The 18,970-nt window shown below is 34.8% G+C and overlaps 1 protein-coding gene across 1 annotated transcript; it reads right to left on the bottom strand.

Annotated features, from left to right (window-relative positions):
• Nucleotides 1–1,894: 1,894 nt before the first annotated feature.
• Nucleotides 1,895–18,710, bottom strand: nucks1a (nuclear casein kinase and cyclin-dependent kinase substrate 1a). Its single transcript, XM_056468225.1, has 8 exons — nt 18,438–18,710; nt 14,655–14,704; nt 14,411–14,510; nt 13,871–13,917; nt 11,959–12,108; nt 10,299–10,451; nt 6,886–7,050; nt 1,895–4,193 (listed from the first exon to the last, which is right to left on the bottom strand). The coding sequence occupies exons 1-8, from the start codon at nt 18,452–18,454 to the stop codon at nt 3,952–3,954; spliced, it is 924 nt and encodes a 307-aa protein (XP_056324200.1). The 5' UTR covers nt 18,455–18,710; the 3' UTR covers nt 1,895–3,951.
• Nucleotides 18,711–18,970: the final 260 nt, after the last annotated feature.

Below are 18,970 nucleotides of genomic sequence, written 5' to 3' on the forward strand. Positions count from 1 at the left end.
TGGTATTTTATTTTAAAATACATTTGAATCCATCCCTGAGCACAAGAATCAGCTGATGATATATAAATGGCTCACAGACTACACTGAATGTTACATAGTAAAATATATGATGAAAAGTCATGACAACAAATGTTTTGTCACTAAAATGTAACTTAATATTTTGGTCGGTTTGACTGATATAAGCTCAGAAAAGTTCAACGTTTTGATTAAACAAACATATTCGTCTGCATGAGTTTACTTTTCAGAGTGTACACTGAATGACAATTGGACATTATTTCACCCATATTTTGAGCTGGTTGAAAATGAAGAATGAAAGGTGTGCTTTGTTTTTCTACCGAAGGTCTAAACAAAATGCACTTTAAATGCTATTATAGCAGATTAATCCACATAAGGACAAACCAGAATTCACTGAGGAGGCATTAAGACTTTTTACCACTTCAGATTTGGTTTTGATTCATGAAAACTCTTAAATGAGCTGATAGTTTCCAGGGTTTCAGCTAATCAAATTTAAGACCCTTTGAATGAAATTTGAGACTTCAGGGCTAAATACTAAGAATTTTTCTAATGGCCTGGTAACTTCTGTAAATAGTTTTTGCATTAATGGAAGATCAGGTAAACCACGAGTGACCTGGAGGGCCGGTGTCCTGCAGATTTTAGCTCCACTTGCCTCAACACACCTGCAAGGATGCTTCTAGAAAGCCTAGTAAACCTGCGGTCACACTAGAGTTTGTGTGTGCGAAATTCTGTCGTGCGGCGCTGCGAAAAGGGGCGGGAATAAACAAGATTATTAGACATTCAAGAGTTCACACTTAGCTGATAATCAATAAAGCGTATTTGGCATGCTGTCCCGGGAGAGAGCCCCGAGCTTGTAATATCCTCGAGCCCGGGGCTCCCTCCCGTTAGAAGGGCGAGAGGGAAGTTCGAGCTCAGGTAGGTCTCGAGGACTCCCCTGCTTGTCACCGTGTGAGAAGTGTAAACTAAAATTGTTTAAGGTGATAATTGGTTTAGTCGATTGGCTATGGTTTGTTTTTGAACGGTGGGAGGAACCCGGGGGAAACCCACGCAAACACGGGGAGAACTTGCAAACTCCTCACAGAAACACCAACCAGCACAATAAGAGGTTAGACCAGCGGTGTTCTTGCTGTGAGGCAACAGTGCTAGCCACTGGGCCACCGTCTCGCCCTATCAGAAAAGGGGGAGGAAGTAGGGGTGGAAGCTTCAAGACGAAGAAAACTGGAGTGAAAAACTCTGTTTATTTATAATGCTTTCGTAATCGTCTAATGGGTCAGATTACGGAGCTAATGAGGAGCCAGCCGTGTTGATCATAAGCACGCGATCCTCTCGAAATTAGTTCATAAATAAACCACTTAAAAAGCGAGCGATTGCTGTCCAGAGAGGCCATATTTTGATCCTCGATTGGTCTCACGCAGTCAAGTAATGCGATTTCGCAGGTCAGAGTTCACCATGCTTGAACTTTGCACCACAGCGAACTGTGAAACTTAACGCATGACCCTGCATTTCCGGTCTGACGCATTCACGTGCATATGAATGGAAGTCTATGGGGAGAAAAGTCCAGTGTGACCACAACTTAAGAGCTTGATTAGCTAGCCCAGGTGTGTCTGATTAGAGTTGGAACCAAGTGGCAACCTCATGCTTTCCCTCGGCAAGCCAATACAGAAGTAACTAAACTTTGGCGTCTGGCTCCAGGAAATCCAAATATTTTCTGACTGCAATGGTAAATTGGCCAAATTTACAGCTGATAAAAACATGTTAACAGCCTGGTACAAAAAAACTATTTTGGTTCATATAGCTAATATCACCCTTCATGACTGAATTTTACATTTAAAAAATTTAAACAGATTTAAAAAAAAAAGAAAAAGAGAAGTACAACAGATTCTCATTAAAATGAAGATACATTTTATTTTTTTTCTTAAAAAAAACAAACAATACAAAAAAAATCTGAGGAGGAATAATGAAACAAACCAACCAACCAATCAAAAAAAGAAGAAGTTCAAATTAAAATCAAGCACAAAAAACAAAACATTCATATGTTTTGGACAGCTAGGTTAAAAACCAATTCATAGACAGCACAAGTGGAAAATATTCAGAGACGCCTGGCAGAAAGGATCGAACCATGTCAGAATGCCATGTATGCGCTGTAGACGGAAAAGCCCCCCCCTAAAATGCATCATGGGATACAAATCAAACGTGTCTGGGAAAAACAAAAAAACAAGCAGCAACAGAAATATATATACGAGCAAACACACAAAATATGAATAATACAAATCTTCTCTATCCTCACAGTGCACATGCGTCACGACAGCACATCTGATCCAGGGCTAAAGAACAACACTCGACTCTTTAAAACGTTAGTTGCGCAGTTGAAGAGATCCCTCAACATTTGGCAATACAATCTTAGGACGAAAAGGGCACGAGTCAAAAAATACCCTCGCTGTTTGAATGTTTAGCTTCGCAGTGACTATTTAAACAAAAGAAACACAGGCTTTGTAAGGCAGAAAGTGTGCGAGACCTCGGATTACAATTAACCGTTTTAAGGCCCAACTCGCACTGCGCCTCTCTTTTGAGAAGAGATGAAAGCATTCAGACTGCAGCTTCTAGAAGAGATGATCGAGAAAAAAAAAAATAAATAAAATAAACAAACGCACATTACAGACATCAGAGCGAACATGATTCTTGAAGGAATTTTTACGGTTTAAAATGAGTCTAGCTTGATGGATGGTACGTCGGTTACCAGTTAAAATAGTTTGATTTATACCTCATGAAAAAAAAAAAAAACTTGCACTTAAAAAAAGGAGCAAACATCGTATGTTTACCATATAAACTCCCATTTTAGTGCACAACGAACACAATCAAAATATTTTCATAATGACAACGTGACATATTACTCTATTAAAATACTAAATGCATTATGATTCATAACTACACGAATAGAGAAGGTTCATTAAAAAAAGGGTGAAACTAAAAAATATTGGAGTCGCAAACCCTGGATAACATGTGTACGACGATGACGACGACGACCAAAGTAATTGTGAAGACATGAGCATTAGATACCAGTTTCTCCATCTTTAACCGCAAAGAGCAGTGAGCGCATGTGGAATAATTACAAAAACGAACCGCTAGTTATCGAAAAACGCTGTGAACTATTACAAATTGCGAAACTTCCTAACGAATGGCTTCCTAGAGAGAAATCACTAATACACAAAAGCATTGGACCTCATTCAGAAAACATCGTCGCAAAACTACTCGTACGTAAAAATGGCCAAACTATTTTTTTCATAAAAATTTCATGAATAACATTTTTAATTGTGTAAATTGCAGTAAATGAACTGCGAAAGTGTGTTGAAAATTGCATTTGCAGCCAAACGAATAATTAGGTATTGAAACGAAAACTTGTGGCCATTGCAAAAATTCACATAAGAATAGTTTTACGAATGTTTTTGCTCAGAAACGCGCTTTAAGAAAGAGGACCATCAGTCGCAACAATGGCAAGTGGACGTTAAGCTTTAGAATACATGTTACAGAAATGAACGAGCGCAAAAAGCATTATTATCATCATCGTTTTTTTTTTTGGAGAGCACAGTCATGTGATTACCCTGGGCGAGCAGCGACGCTATTGGTTGGAACGATGGGCTTCCCTCGAGATTATATACCCATAAATAAACAGACTCAGACACATTTTACTCAATAATATATATAGATATATACGCTCACAAGTTCTGGGAAAAATGTCCTTTGCGATATGGAAATTACAGGCCAAAAGAAAGAAAGAAAAAAAAAAAAGTTCAAACCGTTGAGCCAGGCCACAACAGACACTGAAAGAAAAATCTGAAAAAGCAAACAAACTCAAAATAATAAACTAAAATAAAAGCAGAGAAGGGGGAAAGAGAGTGTAAAGGGAAAGAGAAGAAAGGGCCGCTGTTATTAGCATGGCTAGTCTTCCCCAGATGGAGCCTCCTCTTCTGAGCCGTCCTCTTCTTCGTCTTCTTCCTCGTCTTCAGGGGCTTCATCCTTCGTCTTTTTGGATGGAGGAGACTCTTTCTTCTCCACCTCGTCTTCCTCCTCATCTTCGGCGGGACTCTCGGCTTCCCTCTTCATCTTAGGCGAGGATTTCTCCAGCGCTTTAGCTGCGCTCGGGCGCCCTTTACCTTTGCCTTTCATGGGGCTGGGGTTCACTGAGGGACAAACAGACATGTTAACACTACAATTCAAAACTTCATTCTATATTTGCAACATTTTTAGACAGAAAAACACCAGTGTGCGCAAATCTAGACAAATTTTAAAGGCAGGCGCTCGATCAAACCAAGAATAATAGAAAAAGTCAAGCAAAATAATAATAATAGGCACACTGCCACTTCAGCTCTCAAAAGACAAACTTAATAGGAGAACGTTTTAACCTGATGAAGACATGCAGGTTGAAACGTCCTATTAAATTTGTCTTTTGAGAGCTAAAGTAGCAGTGTGCTAATTTTTATGAGTTTCTATTTGCTAGATTTTTACCAAAAGTATTTATTTCATTTATGATTGTATACAAAACTGTTGTATGAGTATTTTTTTTAATGTGCAAGGATGCATTCAGTTAGAGTTTGCCAAATTTATGAGTTTTAAAATCAATTAGTTTGCATGTAATGCTGTGCTAGTCTCTCCAGGATATTGTCGGGGAAAAAAAAATATTTTTCGCGATGTACAGTTTACTCCACAAATTGCAATATACAGATTACAGTGTTACTGTAAAAAAAAAAAAAAAACATGAGTCAAACTGACCAAAATATCGCTTTAGTAGGCAAAAACATTTGTCGTCATGATTTTATCATATAATATTTTTTTTTTCAATATTTAGTTTTTGCTAAATTTGTGGCCAATTTTACAGCATTTGTTTTATTGTGAAAATATACACATTTTAATTCTTTATTAATTTTTTGACCTCGGGAATTATTGATATCTCTAATTTATAAAAAAGGAAACATTGAGAAAAAACTAGAGTTAAACCCCTAAAGCTGCTGTATCATATTCGAAAATGAAACCAATTGTTTAAAATAATAAAGTTTTTGAATATAAAAGATGGCGCTCTGAAGTGTGATGGGAATTTGAAGCGTCTCAACGGTCAAAAATTTGCAAGAAATCTGCACCAATAAAAAAATAAACATTTAAAAAAAATAATAAAATATTTTGCACCATTTGCTTGATTTTGCATTTAATTCAAAGATCGCGGAATCCTGGAAGGCGTACATAGTCGTTTTTGTAAGGAATTTATAGGGTATATGCAGAAGGACTTTTAATTTGTCAGTAACCTGGGTCAAACGCTTCCGGTGAACTGTATGCCATTACAAAATCGGTGCAATTAAGGTCTATTCTCTTTAAAAAACAAAACAACGATCTTCACTGCCTAAATAATATACGCTATAAAGTGGGTCTCAGAATGTACAAGAAGCACTGCATTAAATGACATTTTTCCGTGCCATGTCTTTAAAATAATGTATTTTACTCCAGTATTTTCAATGGCGTTTCTGCGCTCGTCTGCTGATCCTGACAGGTGCATGCGTGTAAATGGCTTTTTCTTCTTTGTTTACACTTCAACAACTAAATGAACTCTGAAGTCTACTTAACGGAGTATATTTTAATTACATTAAAGCATTGATGCTGTAAAAGGAAACGTATAAAATTGAAAAAGTCACATTAACCATTCAAGTTTTAGTATGTGAAGAAACACTAGCTCTGCATATACCCTATTAGAGAAAAAAATACTTTTGAAAATATTTGATTAAATATATTGACAACATGCCAATGATGTGGGGGGAGAAACTATTGAGTAAATCTGCACAGAAACATTCAACAAAATGAAAAATGTACTGGCTGAAATGATTTGTAAAAAAATGTATTAATAAATTAAAAAATAAATAAAGTAGTAATTAATAGTCCTGTAAAACTAAATGTTTGCCTTTGGGGTAAAAACATACATTTCACATTTACCAATTAATAGTGTTTTGTAATAATTAAGATTTAAAATGTTGATTGTTTTGAAATGTACAGTGCGCTTTCATATTTTATGCCTCTTTTCTGCATATACAGTCCTCAGCATAAGTACACCTCTCATAAATCTCTTTTAAATACATATTTTTAATAGGAAGCTTTACAATATTATATTTGTGCATATACATCAGATTAGCCAGTACTTAAGTCAAATCTGGAGCTTATCTAACAAAATAACTTATGATACTGGTTCAAAAACTAGTACAGCCAAATTTATATGTTGTAGAAAAATATTAAATGCACATAAAAAAAGGAAAAAAAAAAAAAAAAAAAAAAAAAAAAAAAAAAAATCAAGAAAAAAACAATTGAAAAATTTAGTTGAAATTTTGTAGGTATTTTTTTTTTGTTGCTGCAATATTTAGCTTGAATTTAATTGTATTATCTTTCAATTTCTAAATATGTTTGGTGACTAAAATATTATTTTAATAAATATATCTGTTTAATAAATCTGTTTTGTTTAAACACATACAAAACACATTGCTTATATTCACTGAGAAATGGATTAAAATATTTATTTTCAAAATAGTGTACTCATTTATGCTGAGCACTGTACATTAAAAAAAGTAATTTGTTTCACTTTTACACAAACAAAAATAAATTTAAAAAAAGGGGAAAAAAGTGCATCTTGACACCTGTTTGCTGCACTCGGGAACAAAAAATGCTTGAATCCTGTAGTAGGTAAATTGATTAATGAAATGTAAAAAAATAATAATAAATCACTAATAATTTAATCTAATGTTGTAGTAATTTACTATTTATTTAAGAATTAGATACCATTTATCATTTCTGCTCTTTAATTTCCCCATGTCCTAAATATTCAAGAGCGCTATTGTTTACCTGTGGCCTTTAGCCGGGGTTTGGGGCATTTCTTCTCCTTCTTCTCCACTCTCCGTCCTCCTCCTCCACCTCTCGGCACCACTTTTTTGCCCTTCTTTTTGGAGTGGCCATAATCGCTGTCATCGTCATCATCAACCATGAAGTCTTCATCACTGCCTGACTCTTCTGCAGCACCAAAAAAATTGAAGATTCACATTTTTAGAGACCACTTGGAAATTCCCAGCTTCTCTCATATACAATTTAGAGTAACACTTTACAATAAGGTTGTATTAGTGAATGCATTTACTTACATGAATAGTACATTACAGTATTTGTTCATGCAAGTTAACATTAGTTAATGAAAATACAGTTGTTCATTTTACTCACGGTGCATAAATGTTAACAAGCATGAATTTGGATATTAATAAGACATTAGGAAATCGTGATCTAGAATTAATAAATGATGTACAGGTATTGTTCATACTTTGTTCATGATAGTAAATACATTAACTAATGAAACCTACTTGTTTTGCTTGTAATAATATTTGTTTATTATACAACTAACGATAAATTCTTCCCTATTTAAAATAGCATTGCCAATTAGGCTTTTTTTGCATTAAACTAGGGTTGTCACGATACTGGAATTCGATACCAATCGGTACTAAAATGAATAACATCCATTTCTCACTAACATTTGGCATGTGTCTTAAACATCGCTGATTTGCCATTGTGTTCATGTGCTCGACAGAAATGACTGATTGGTTGTGAAGGTCATCAGTTTCACCCAAACTCACCGCTGTTTACTGAGTGTTACCACAGATACAGGGACACTGGAGCGTTTTAAAGCAGTGGAGATCAACTGGTCTGTTTATAAGCTGACATATAAAGGATCCGCTGATAAATCGACTGATCTTCACGGCTTTAAAAAAATGCCCTAGTGTATCTGTATCTACAGTTACACCAAGTAAACAGTGGTGAATTCAGTGAACTGATGACCTTCACGGCCAATCACGGTCATTTCTGTTGAGCACATGAACACAATGGCAAATCAGCGGTTTAAGAATGCACTCAAATGTTAGCAGGAAATAGATGTTTTTAAAATTGCAGTACTGATTGGTATAGAATTCCAGTATTGTGACAGCTACATTAAACTGAAGTTAAGAAATCAATATTTGGTGAAATAGTGCCAAAGGAAACATTTGTTATTCTGACCAAATATAATCATATAAAAAATAAATGCTCCAAATGACAATATTTCCACTTGAAATTTGGAAGATATTACTTTTATGGATTTGAGTAAAATGCTAATATGTCTTAATCTAGATGTAGAAAAAAAATCCAGAGAAACTGAATTTTGAAGTGGGCACACATACAAATACATAAAATTTTCTGTACAGCATTAGCAGTGTGAAGTTTAACACATTACTCTACTAAACTATTTATTTATTCTTTTTTCAAAAAAATAATTAGCAAGCTTGCGGATCTATATTTAAAGGTTAAAATCAGTGAAGTTTTATTTTTGGAACCCAACATCTGTACTTAAGGCTGATTTATACTTCTGCATCAAGCGCTTGCGTTTAGTCTGACGCAGCCTTTACGGGGTCGCATAGCCCTTACTGTGGCTGATGCGCACCTCTCAAAAAAATGCAAATACACAACGAAATGATGCATAGCGCAAACTCTGATTGGTCAGTTTGGTAGTGTTGATGAGTGTGGGTGGGACTGAGAGCCGTTAGCCCGATGGAACGATTGCTTACGAGTGTCGAGTCCCGTGAAGGAGCTCCAGAAGGAAACTTTTGTTTTGTGTTTACCCTACGATTAGGGCCAGACAGAATCTGCGGACATTGTGATATTTCAGGGCAGAATTTTGATAAAAATCTGCTGATTTATGCGGAATGATTTTGGGAGTAACATAACTAAAAACTTAATATATGAAATAAAAAATAATAAATTTTTAACGTTTATTTAATGTTCACAATGCAAATCCAATTAGATCCACTTTATTTGGTAAACAAAGCAAGTCTCTCATATAATAGATCTATTAAAAGACAGAAAATATTACTTTACAAACTGTATTGTAAATAAATCATATGTACATTTTCATTAACATTAAGGATTTAAATGAACCGTTGTTATCATCTGCGTTCATACATAATTTGTAAAAATTCATCTAACATATTTTGTTTACATTGCACTGAAAGCCTCGCACAACCCTCAATGCTACAGTGTGAGATGTTTTTTACTCAGTGCATCTGAAAGGCACGAAAGCATCGTTCCGCTTGCGCAAACATATTGGTGCATATATATATATATATATATATATATATATATATATATATATATATATATATATATATATATATATATATATATATATATATATATAAATAAAAAATAACTATTGGAAACAACAAACTTGCGCACGGAAAAGACGTGATATGTGAACAGCCCGCTGCTATTGTTAATCCGGTGTGCGTGCATACTAGCCTTGGTTAAGCTATAAGCTCGGAACTTTAAACAAGCGCACAGGTGGCATAACTGGCGTTGAAAAGTTTTGAAGCTTAAGTATACAAATGTTTTTGGCTGCTAGCGCCACTCACTAGCTTAATGTCAGGTGACTCATTCTCTGCGCAGCCTTCAACTGCAGCTCGTGCAGTAATGAATAGACGCATGTTACTTTATAACTCTAGCGGCCTTTTGGACTGAACTAAATGTATTTTTGATGTCTTGGTTACACTATTTGGAGGGCCGGAAAAAATTGCCTTCAATTGAATAGCCCTGCTCTATGATTTCGCTACATGTGGAGAGCATCACATCACCTCCCCGCGTTTGTCGCAAATTACGTGACATCACCCGGACAGAAGAGCTCGGCCGGACGCACCCAGCCCAAACCAATCGAAGAAAATAAATATTTTTATGCTTTTTGGAGTCAAACACTTTGGACAACACTTGAACAAAATTTAAGACCTCGTAAAAACAAGATTAAGACTTTCTAAAACCTTTTAAGGGCCTTAATTTTCTCATAATTGATTTATCTACTTTTAATACTTTTTAAGACTCTGCGGACACCCTGATTTACTCTACTTGCCCCAAACCTGTTCGACTTTTATCTGTTGAACACAAAAGTAGATATTCTGAAGAATGCTGTAACCACTGACTTCCATAGTATTTGTTTTTCCTACTATAAGTCAGCGATTACAGGTATACAGTTTTTTTTTCTTTTAGTGTTAAACAGAACACTCAGTCAACGATTTAGATCCACTAGAGAGTGAGTAAATAGTGGGAACATTTTCATTTTGGGGTGAACTATCCTTTTAAAAAGATTCAAGATTCAAATAACATAAAAACAGGAACACTTTCTTCCCAACAAGCTGCAGGAAGGAGCAGTTTTATAAATGATAATAATGATGAAGCAAAAAAAACATGACACTTACGGTCTAGAAAGGCCTGTTCTTCCTCATCCTTTTCCTCATCCTCACTGCCTCCGTCTCCCAGCAGGATTTCTCTCTGTTTGGACACAGCCTTTGACGCAGCCTGTCTCACCTGCCTTGGTTTCCTGCTCACCTCTTTATCATCATCACTATCATCTGCAGAGGACGCACAAGTGTCAAAAACACACACAACACATACATTATTCGATCTCATTTAGTTGGAAGTTTGTTTTTACTACAAGCAGGGCTGTTACACCTATTACAAACAAGCCTGTCACAATAACCAATATATGGAGTTATCACACAACACAAGGACATGACCTCAATCATTTTTCATGATGGAATATATAAATCGCCCATACATAAAAACCAATTCTAGCAACATTTTAGCTGATTGTGCAACATCTCTATCTCTATTGGAGCCGTCAATGTCAGTATGGTTAAAGAACACTGTAGTATTTACTATAAATCACTACTGTTAACTTGCACTTTTTTGCTACCATTCATTATTTATTTAGGATATGCTTCGTCACATTCTGACTCCAATGCCTGATTATTAAACGGACTATAATTAAATGAAATATTCTTAAGAATAAAATATGATGTGTGCTTTGGTAGTGTACTTGCATTGTGATGATATTATATTGTCATTCTGCTATTATATAAGGAGCGGCATAAAATGGTCTGACAGGGTATATACAGAAATCCGAGATCCAAATTCAATACCTTTTAAGATATTTTTAGGACTCTTTCTATACATTTTAATACCTTATTGCCACTTTAGGTTTTAACTGATAACACTGGCGACATTTGAACTTAACTGATTGTAAGGAAGCACAAATACACAGTCTCTTGTGATAACGTGTATTCAATGCAATATAATTCAGAAGGGTGGACTACCCTTATGAAAAGTTAAGAAAGAGAAATACAAAACAATAATCATTAGACCAGTTTAAAAGACTTTAACAAATTCATTGATCTGTAAATGAATTAATGAAACTTTAAACTCCCATTTATTTACTAGCAAATTGGCTGATTTCTTATATTAGATTTTTAGAAATTGAAAATAAATAAATAAAATGTGTGTGACTTTTTTCCTAATATTTGCAGATTAAATTAAGGCAAACGTTAGCATACAATTAGAAATGACATTTATGACATAAATTATACAAAATGTACCTTGTAAAATATCATTTAAGACTTTAAGGCCCTTAAAATTTCTCTAAATTAATCAACTTTTAATAGTTTAAGACCCCGCGGACACCCTGTCTTAAAATGACAATATCGTTCATCTCAATATATTTTGGTGCAATATATCATACAACAAAAATAGATATCATGACAGGCCTATATCTAAAGTCAAAATTAAGCACATTGCAGTTGTATTTTCTACCCTTTTCAGCATTTTTTCAAGCGTGGCAAATAACATATTTGGAAAACTCTAGAATAATATTGAAGCACTTCAGAATTTCTGTTACTCCACTGTGTTACATGATCTGTCACTTAATCTGTGCCAATCAGATGGTCTTTTTCCTGCCTAAATAGGTTTTTATTGTTGAAAATAAGACTAGCCTTTATGCTAATAGCTTAGCACCTGCTGCTTCATGCTTTATGCATGAGAGTTCAAGGGAAAGTGCCATTTTTTTGTCGATCTGCGACTTACCTCCACCTCGTTTCCTCTTCAGTGACTTTTTGCCTGGCTTCTCCACCTTTGGCTTCTTTCCCTTTTTAGCCTTTTTATCACCATAGTCACTTCCTCCATCTTCCTCTTGCTCTTCTCCAAAGTCGTTGTCTTCATCACTACCGAAGTCATCTTAAAAGACCAGAAGACGTTCATTAAATTAAACTCTTTGTTTTTGGATCAAATTAGGGCTGCACAATATATCATTTAAGCATCGATATTGCAATGTGATCATTCGAAATAGTTACATCACAGGATGTGCAATGCTAAATCTGTATTATAATTTATAATTAGCATGTGGGTTTAAGACCTGTGACTGTATGAGGATTTTAAAAGCATTCAGACATAAGAATCATTTGTAACTTTGTTAATGATTAATTTTATTGAATTATTTATACCACTAAGACAACGCAGTATTACTTTACAATTGATTATTAAATTACTGCATACCTGAATACCGCAAGTCTCTTAACACTTTATTCCATGTGTATCATTTCTTTATTGGATTTATCTTGTTTATTATACGTTATGCAGATGAACCTACAGAATCATCCATTTATCAAAAACTTATAATGCTTTCCAATTAGCGACCGCTCAAAAAATTTAACTACACGGCGCAAAGTGCAAGTCAGTTTGGTAGTGATGACAAGTGTGGGTGGTGCTGAGAGCTGCGGGACAGCCGTGAGCTCTTTGTGTTTCGTCGAGTCTCGTGAAGGAGCTCCAGTTGGAAACTTTTTTTATAAAAAGTTAGTTTTAAGCGATGTGTGTTTTAATTTCAGCTGTTCAACGTTGATGTTCAATAAATAATCATAGATAGTAGATAGTGCGTGTTTCCTTCAGTTATTTAAATAAAAAAATTAAAAATCAAGTAATGCACCCTTCATTCAGAAGTCTCTCACTTGTAAATTTGTAAGCATATTTACTGTCAGGGTTCATACGGTCATGGAAAACCTGGAAAAGTCATGGAATTTTGACTTGGCATTTTCAAGTCCTGGAAAAGTTTTGGAAAAACAGAAAACCCCACAAGATTTTGGAAGTCATGGAGATTACATTTAGCTGACATTTTTGTCCAAAGCGACTTAAGCTGCGCTCACACTAGAGAGCTTGTGCTTGCAAAATTCTGCAGTATGGTGCTGTGAAAAGGGGCGGGGTTAAACAATATGATTAGACATTTTAAATTATCTTCTATTGATCTCATGCTATCATCTAATGTGATTTCGCAGGTAAGAATTCACCCAGCTTGAACTTTCGAATGCAGTGAAATGCGAAACACGTGCTTGCGTTTCTGGTCTGCCGCATTCGCATGCGTATGAATGGAAGTCTATGGAGCGAAAAAGTGCAGTGTGATCGCGGCCCTATAATAGTAGTTTTACCTGCTATTACTAGTTTAACAAACTATTAATATTATCTAAAAATTAGTTTGACAAATATCTGTATATTGGAATGAAGGTTAGTTGTTTTTACTTATTTTCTAGGCCAAAAACATGCTCTCACATTATTAGTGTTGTGTAAGCATCTATAGATATCAAAGTAATTGGAAATATTGCATGTCTTATAATATGCTGTAATAAATTTAAACGTCTTATGATTTACCACGTATATGTAGACATTACATGAAACATTAGGTCATGAAAATTGACTTGAAAGTCCTGAAAAAAAGTCATGGAATTTTTGTAGTAAAAATGTGTATGAACCCTGACTGTACAAATCCTGTCAGTGAACTATGAGGGCAAAAAATATATATAATAATAAAATAAAAATAGTTCATTAATCCCAATAGAGTTAAAATATTGAATTAATCGAGATTTTGATTTTAGGCCAAATCACCCAGCCCTATCCAATATCGTGCAGCCCCAGAGATAAAGATAAGATAAAACAACCCAGTGTAATTTACCTGCCGAATCATTTTTGGATTTGGTCAGTTTTTCATCTGAATCCTCGCTGTGGGGGAAAAACAGAAAACCTTCGTTAGCAGTTTGATCTTTGAAGGAGAATGTCCTTGTATGTGGTATTTACTTCCTAGTTATAATTAACCGCTGCATATGTGGGTCACAAGGAGAAAATGGATCTCAAAAAGGTTCAGCATCTCTAGAGATCCGAACACGCAAAAATCTCACAGTTGGATATGTTCTAAATAGTTTTACAATGCATTATTCCTATTTTACCCCTAACAATCTTGTATCCATTTATTTATTTGGTAAAGTTTTTACTATTGTTTAAGATTTGATTTAGTAATTCATTTATAACCCACATATACACACTATAACCCATTGCACATTCTTTGTAAAACTTGATTACATCTCTGAGAGCACATTGTACATCCGTTTTTATAACTTATAAACTAATAAACATGGCACAAAAATTTAATAAAACGCATTATTACAATCATTTACAAGCGTCCATCATCTATAGCTGAAAATAGACAGATTCTTGCCTTTCTTCCTGCGAATTCTTAGACTTCTTGTGCTTGTTTTCACGGGGTGGAGCACGAATCTTCTTGGTGGTTTCCTTCTCCTTTCTTCCATAATCCTCATCTGGAAGCAGAAATGTAATTAATTATACAATTAAAGTGCATGACACACAAATAGATCGTGTATGAGAGCAGTAATAAGTAAATATAAGTACATTAACAGTTTCCTGAAAGTTAATACAATGCATTACAGAGATGGTTTAATTACCTGCATCATCAGATTCATTAAACTGGGAGTAATTCACCACCTTTCTGTTCCTGTAAGACAAAAACATACATATGAATACATGTAAAACATCCTCCCAATGACACATCGGCGAGCGATGTTAAGTCCTGTTTTTAAGGCTCCCTGAATTTCGGAGAGTGGTCAGCATTTCTTCAGGAAACGAAAAGCTCGTTTAACATGCCTTGCTTCATTATGTTTACTTGAATTAATGATCGTTAAACAGTTCCTCAATTAGCATTTCAATGAGGGTTTCATTAATACTGCAGTCTTGTTCCATTTAACCACTCAGGCCCGACTAGGTGTTGAGAGGACTGAAAAGCCACAAGTTACTTTTAAAGAAGTTAAATGATTCAATATCTGGATTAGAAGTTAAAATAAGTAATAATTAATTTTGAAATATATGATAATAAATAAATATATAGAACATTTGAATAAAATATCTCATTTATTTTATGAAACATCCATTATTTGATTCAAGACTATACTTTCTTGGTTTGTGACAAAATGTATAACTACTGTCTGCAGTAAAATTTAAGGAATACATCTGATTGTTACCCAATTGAGCGCAATTTTTTTGTATTTGTTTTACCACAGTAACAATAGTGACTACTCTGAGAAAAATGTCTACAAATCAAAATCTGCCAATTGAATTGTAGTCATTTATGCTAATTCTTTCCAATACATTTTACTTTTATCAAACACCAGAATGGTTTGCATGTTTTTTGAGATATCAATCTCAAATTTTGGAGCACAATTTCTGCCAAGTGATTTTACAAAGTGTAAAGTTATGTTATGACCTCCAAAGCATTGAAAGTTTACAACAATTTAAATCGGAAACGTCGTTAAAATCATGCAATTAAGCAATGAATTACAAATACTGTATGAATATCTTTTAATATCATAAAGTCAGTTTGACTTTAAGAAAAAAGAAACCATGCAAGAATACATAACATCAGCTGATATTTTAATTCAGAAATTTATACTTAAAATGAATGTACCTAAATTAAAACATCACATAGGGTAAACATTCGTTTTCTTCGAATTGTGGAAGGATTTGTTTAATGGAAGTTAAGAATTAAAATAACTTCGAAATTAAGTCATTTTCGAACATATCGCTAATTCCTCTTACACAAATTTCCTATAGTAATAATAATAAATTCTCAGGAAAGCTCCCCAGAAACTGTAATTTTGTGTTTTTTAATACCAGTGGCTTCTGAACCCAAGTTAAACAGCTATTCTGGCTCATGATTACTATACTGAATGTTTTAATAAAGTTAAGGCCTTCACACAACATTATTTATTTTTCCTGTACAAATGACAGTCTACATTAAGACTACATGTGATATTTTCCCTCTTTTTATAACAGTCGTATTCTGTAGACACAGTTAACAAACATTCATATGCAGTAATTTATGCAAATGTTTTCCCCATACATTTTACTTGCATCAGACATCAAAATGTTTATTTTTTTAGATAAATCTCAAAGTTGGAGCACAACTTGATGAGATTTGTGATTAAGTAAAGTGTTTTGGAAAACACATTTACATAAATACTACTAAGTGATTTTAAAAATGTCCTGGACAGCAAATAGTTAAAAATTTACAATAGTTTAAATGAGAAATTTCATTAAAATCATGCTCAAAATGGGTTAACTAGCACTACTTCATAAATATATATAAATACCCTAAAAATCCAACTATTATTAAAAACCATTGGAGTTTTAAAACAACTAATTTTATTGAAATAAAATTTTTGGGCCGCCATACAACAATTAATAACAGCTAATATTTCAATTCAGAAATAATACACTAAAATATGATAGCTTATCTAAATTCTAAATTTCATTATTATTTACAAATTCTATTTCAATGTATTTTTTTTCATTATTGATACTAATAATTAAAATAACTTCATGACATAACGCAGGTCCTCTTTGAACATATCGTTATGTTACACAAATTCTCTAAGGTAATAATAATTACTCCTCATGTAAGCTTACCAGAAACAATAATTTTGTTGTTTGTAATACCAGCGGCTACTAAAACCAAGTTAAACAGCTATTCTGGCTCATGATCACTATAGTGAATGCTTTAATAAAGTTAAGGCCTTCGCACGACTGTTTTTCCTGTACAAATGACACCGCCTACATGAAGATGATGCGTTGCAATTTCCCTCTTTTTATAACATTCTGTCTATTCTGTAGTTAACAAACATTTGTATGCAGTAATTTATGTAAATGTTTTCCCCATACACTTTACTTGCATCAAACATCAAAATGTTTGCTTTTTTGAGATATCAATCTCAAATTTGGCGCACAACTGGTTTTGATTTGTGATTGTTTGTAAGTAAAGTTTTTGGAAAATGCAATTACATAAATACTGCTAAGTAATTTTAAAATCTTCTGGACATCAAAGCGTTGAAAATTTACAACAGCTTAAATGAGAAATTTTATTAAGATCACGCTCAAAATGGGTTAACCAATGAATTAGCACCACTGCATAAATATTTAAATACCATAAAAATCCACCCATTGCAGTTTTAAATTAAGAAATTTTATTGAAATAAAAAGGTTGGCCCACCATACAATAATCAATACCAGCTAATATTTCAGCTTAGAAATAATACACTAAAATATGATAGCTTGTCTAAATTCAATTATTATTCACAAGTTGTTTTTAAATGTATTTTTTTTCTTCGAATTGTGGGGGGAAATTTTAATTGATACTAATAATTAAAATAACTTCACGACATAACGCAAGTCCTCTTTTAAAATATCGTTATGTTACACAAATTCCTCATGGTAATAATAATTACTCCTCAAGTAAGCTTACCAGAAACTATAATTTTGTCGTTTTTAATACCAGTGCCTACTAAAACCAAGTAAAACTGCTATTCTGGCTCATGATTACTATAGTGAATGTTTCAGTAAGGCCTTCGCGCGACATTTTTTCTTTTTTTCTGTACAAACGACACAGCCTGCGTGAAGACGACGCGCGATATTTTCCCCTTTTTACAACACCCTGTCGTCTTCCGTAGACACAATTAACATACATTTATACGTACTAATCAATTTCTGTCGTTTGTAATCAAAATACGACGATTAAACATGAAATTATTTGCACGTTTTGCACATAAGAAACTCCACACGGGAGGTGTGGTCGCTCTCAGGCACCCCGCCCCCCTCTGACGTCACCCGCGTCGTGTTAATTTACCGCTATCGAAAAAAAACCCCCAAAAAAGCGCTTTCCTTTAAAAAAAAAAAATCACCAACGCGCTTTCGCAATCTATTGTTTCCGCATATACCGTGCTGTTCGCCCAAATATGTGCGCATTACAGGTTACAAAAAAATCACACGAACGGGCCAACGAGCACCTCCAGCGGGATTTTATTTCCCCTCCTGAAGCTCTGGCGAGGATGAATGGGAAGCCATATTCTCACTGGCTTACAAGGAAACGTGAAGCCTTTTTCAGTGCCTCTCACACAACACATATAATCTGAAATCTAGGTAAGGTGATGCACAAGAGACATCACGCTGCAGGATCCCGGTTAATGCGGATTTTAACCGTGCACGATGTAGCCACGAGCCTAAAACACAGCCCTCCGTCACTGGGGAAGAAACAACGAGCAAAATGCATGCACGAACGAGCCAAAATGTTACAAAATCCGAGCGCTAAACAAGAAGCTAAGGATGCCTGGCACATGCGTGAAGCCTAGTAGCCAGCGTGCATGCAGTAGCCATCAGCAGGACGAATGAAACCCACGTACCTCACTGGTCTTGCCATTTTGCAGGAATACTGTAGCGGTTAAAATTGTGAAAAGGAGCCAAAGAAAAGCAGGGTAAGATGCAAACAAAACGTGGTGTTTTTAAAACACAAGGGGGCACGTCGAAAAAAAACAACGTCCTCTCCCTGTGGCGAAAACTAAACAATGCGGGAGATATTCCTGCTCTACGAAGGTATTTAGTTTAAATATTACCTTCAGCTACTCAAAATGGTGAATAAAACAAACTGAAACTGCAGCCTTCGCGCAACCTAACGATTGGACGGGAGGCGGGGTGTGTTGGTTCAAACCCCGCCCGCTTGGCTAGATTTGCCCAGTGAGTGACGCTATTGGTCGGTTTGAACGGTTGTTTGATTTGTGATTGGTTTCCGCGGTTGTCAGTCAAACGCTCTGTCTCTAAAGCGTTTACCCTCCCCCTCGTTTGCGGATAGGTTGAACAGCATGGCTCAGAAACAAAAAGAGGCCCTTACGATATGCAAGATGTCCCAGTTAAGTGTAGAACAACTTTGTGGTGCTTG

The sequence above is a fragment of the Danio aesculapii genome, chromosome 11 (assembly GCF_903798145.1).
Source record: "Danio aesculapii chromosome 11, fDanAes4.1, whole genome shotgun sequence".
In the NCBI taxonomy this organism is placed as follows: Eukaryota; Metazoa; Chordata; class Actinopteri; order Cypriniformes; family Danionidae; genus Danio; species Danio aesculapii.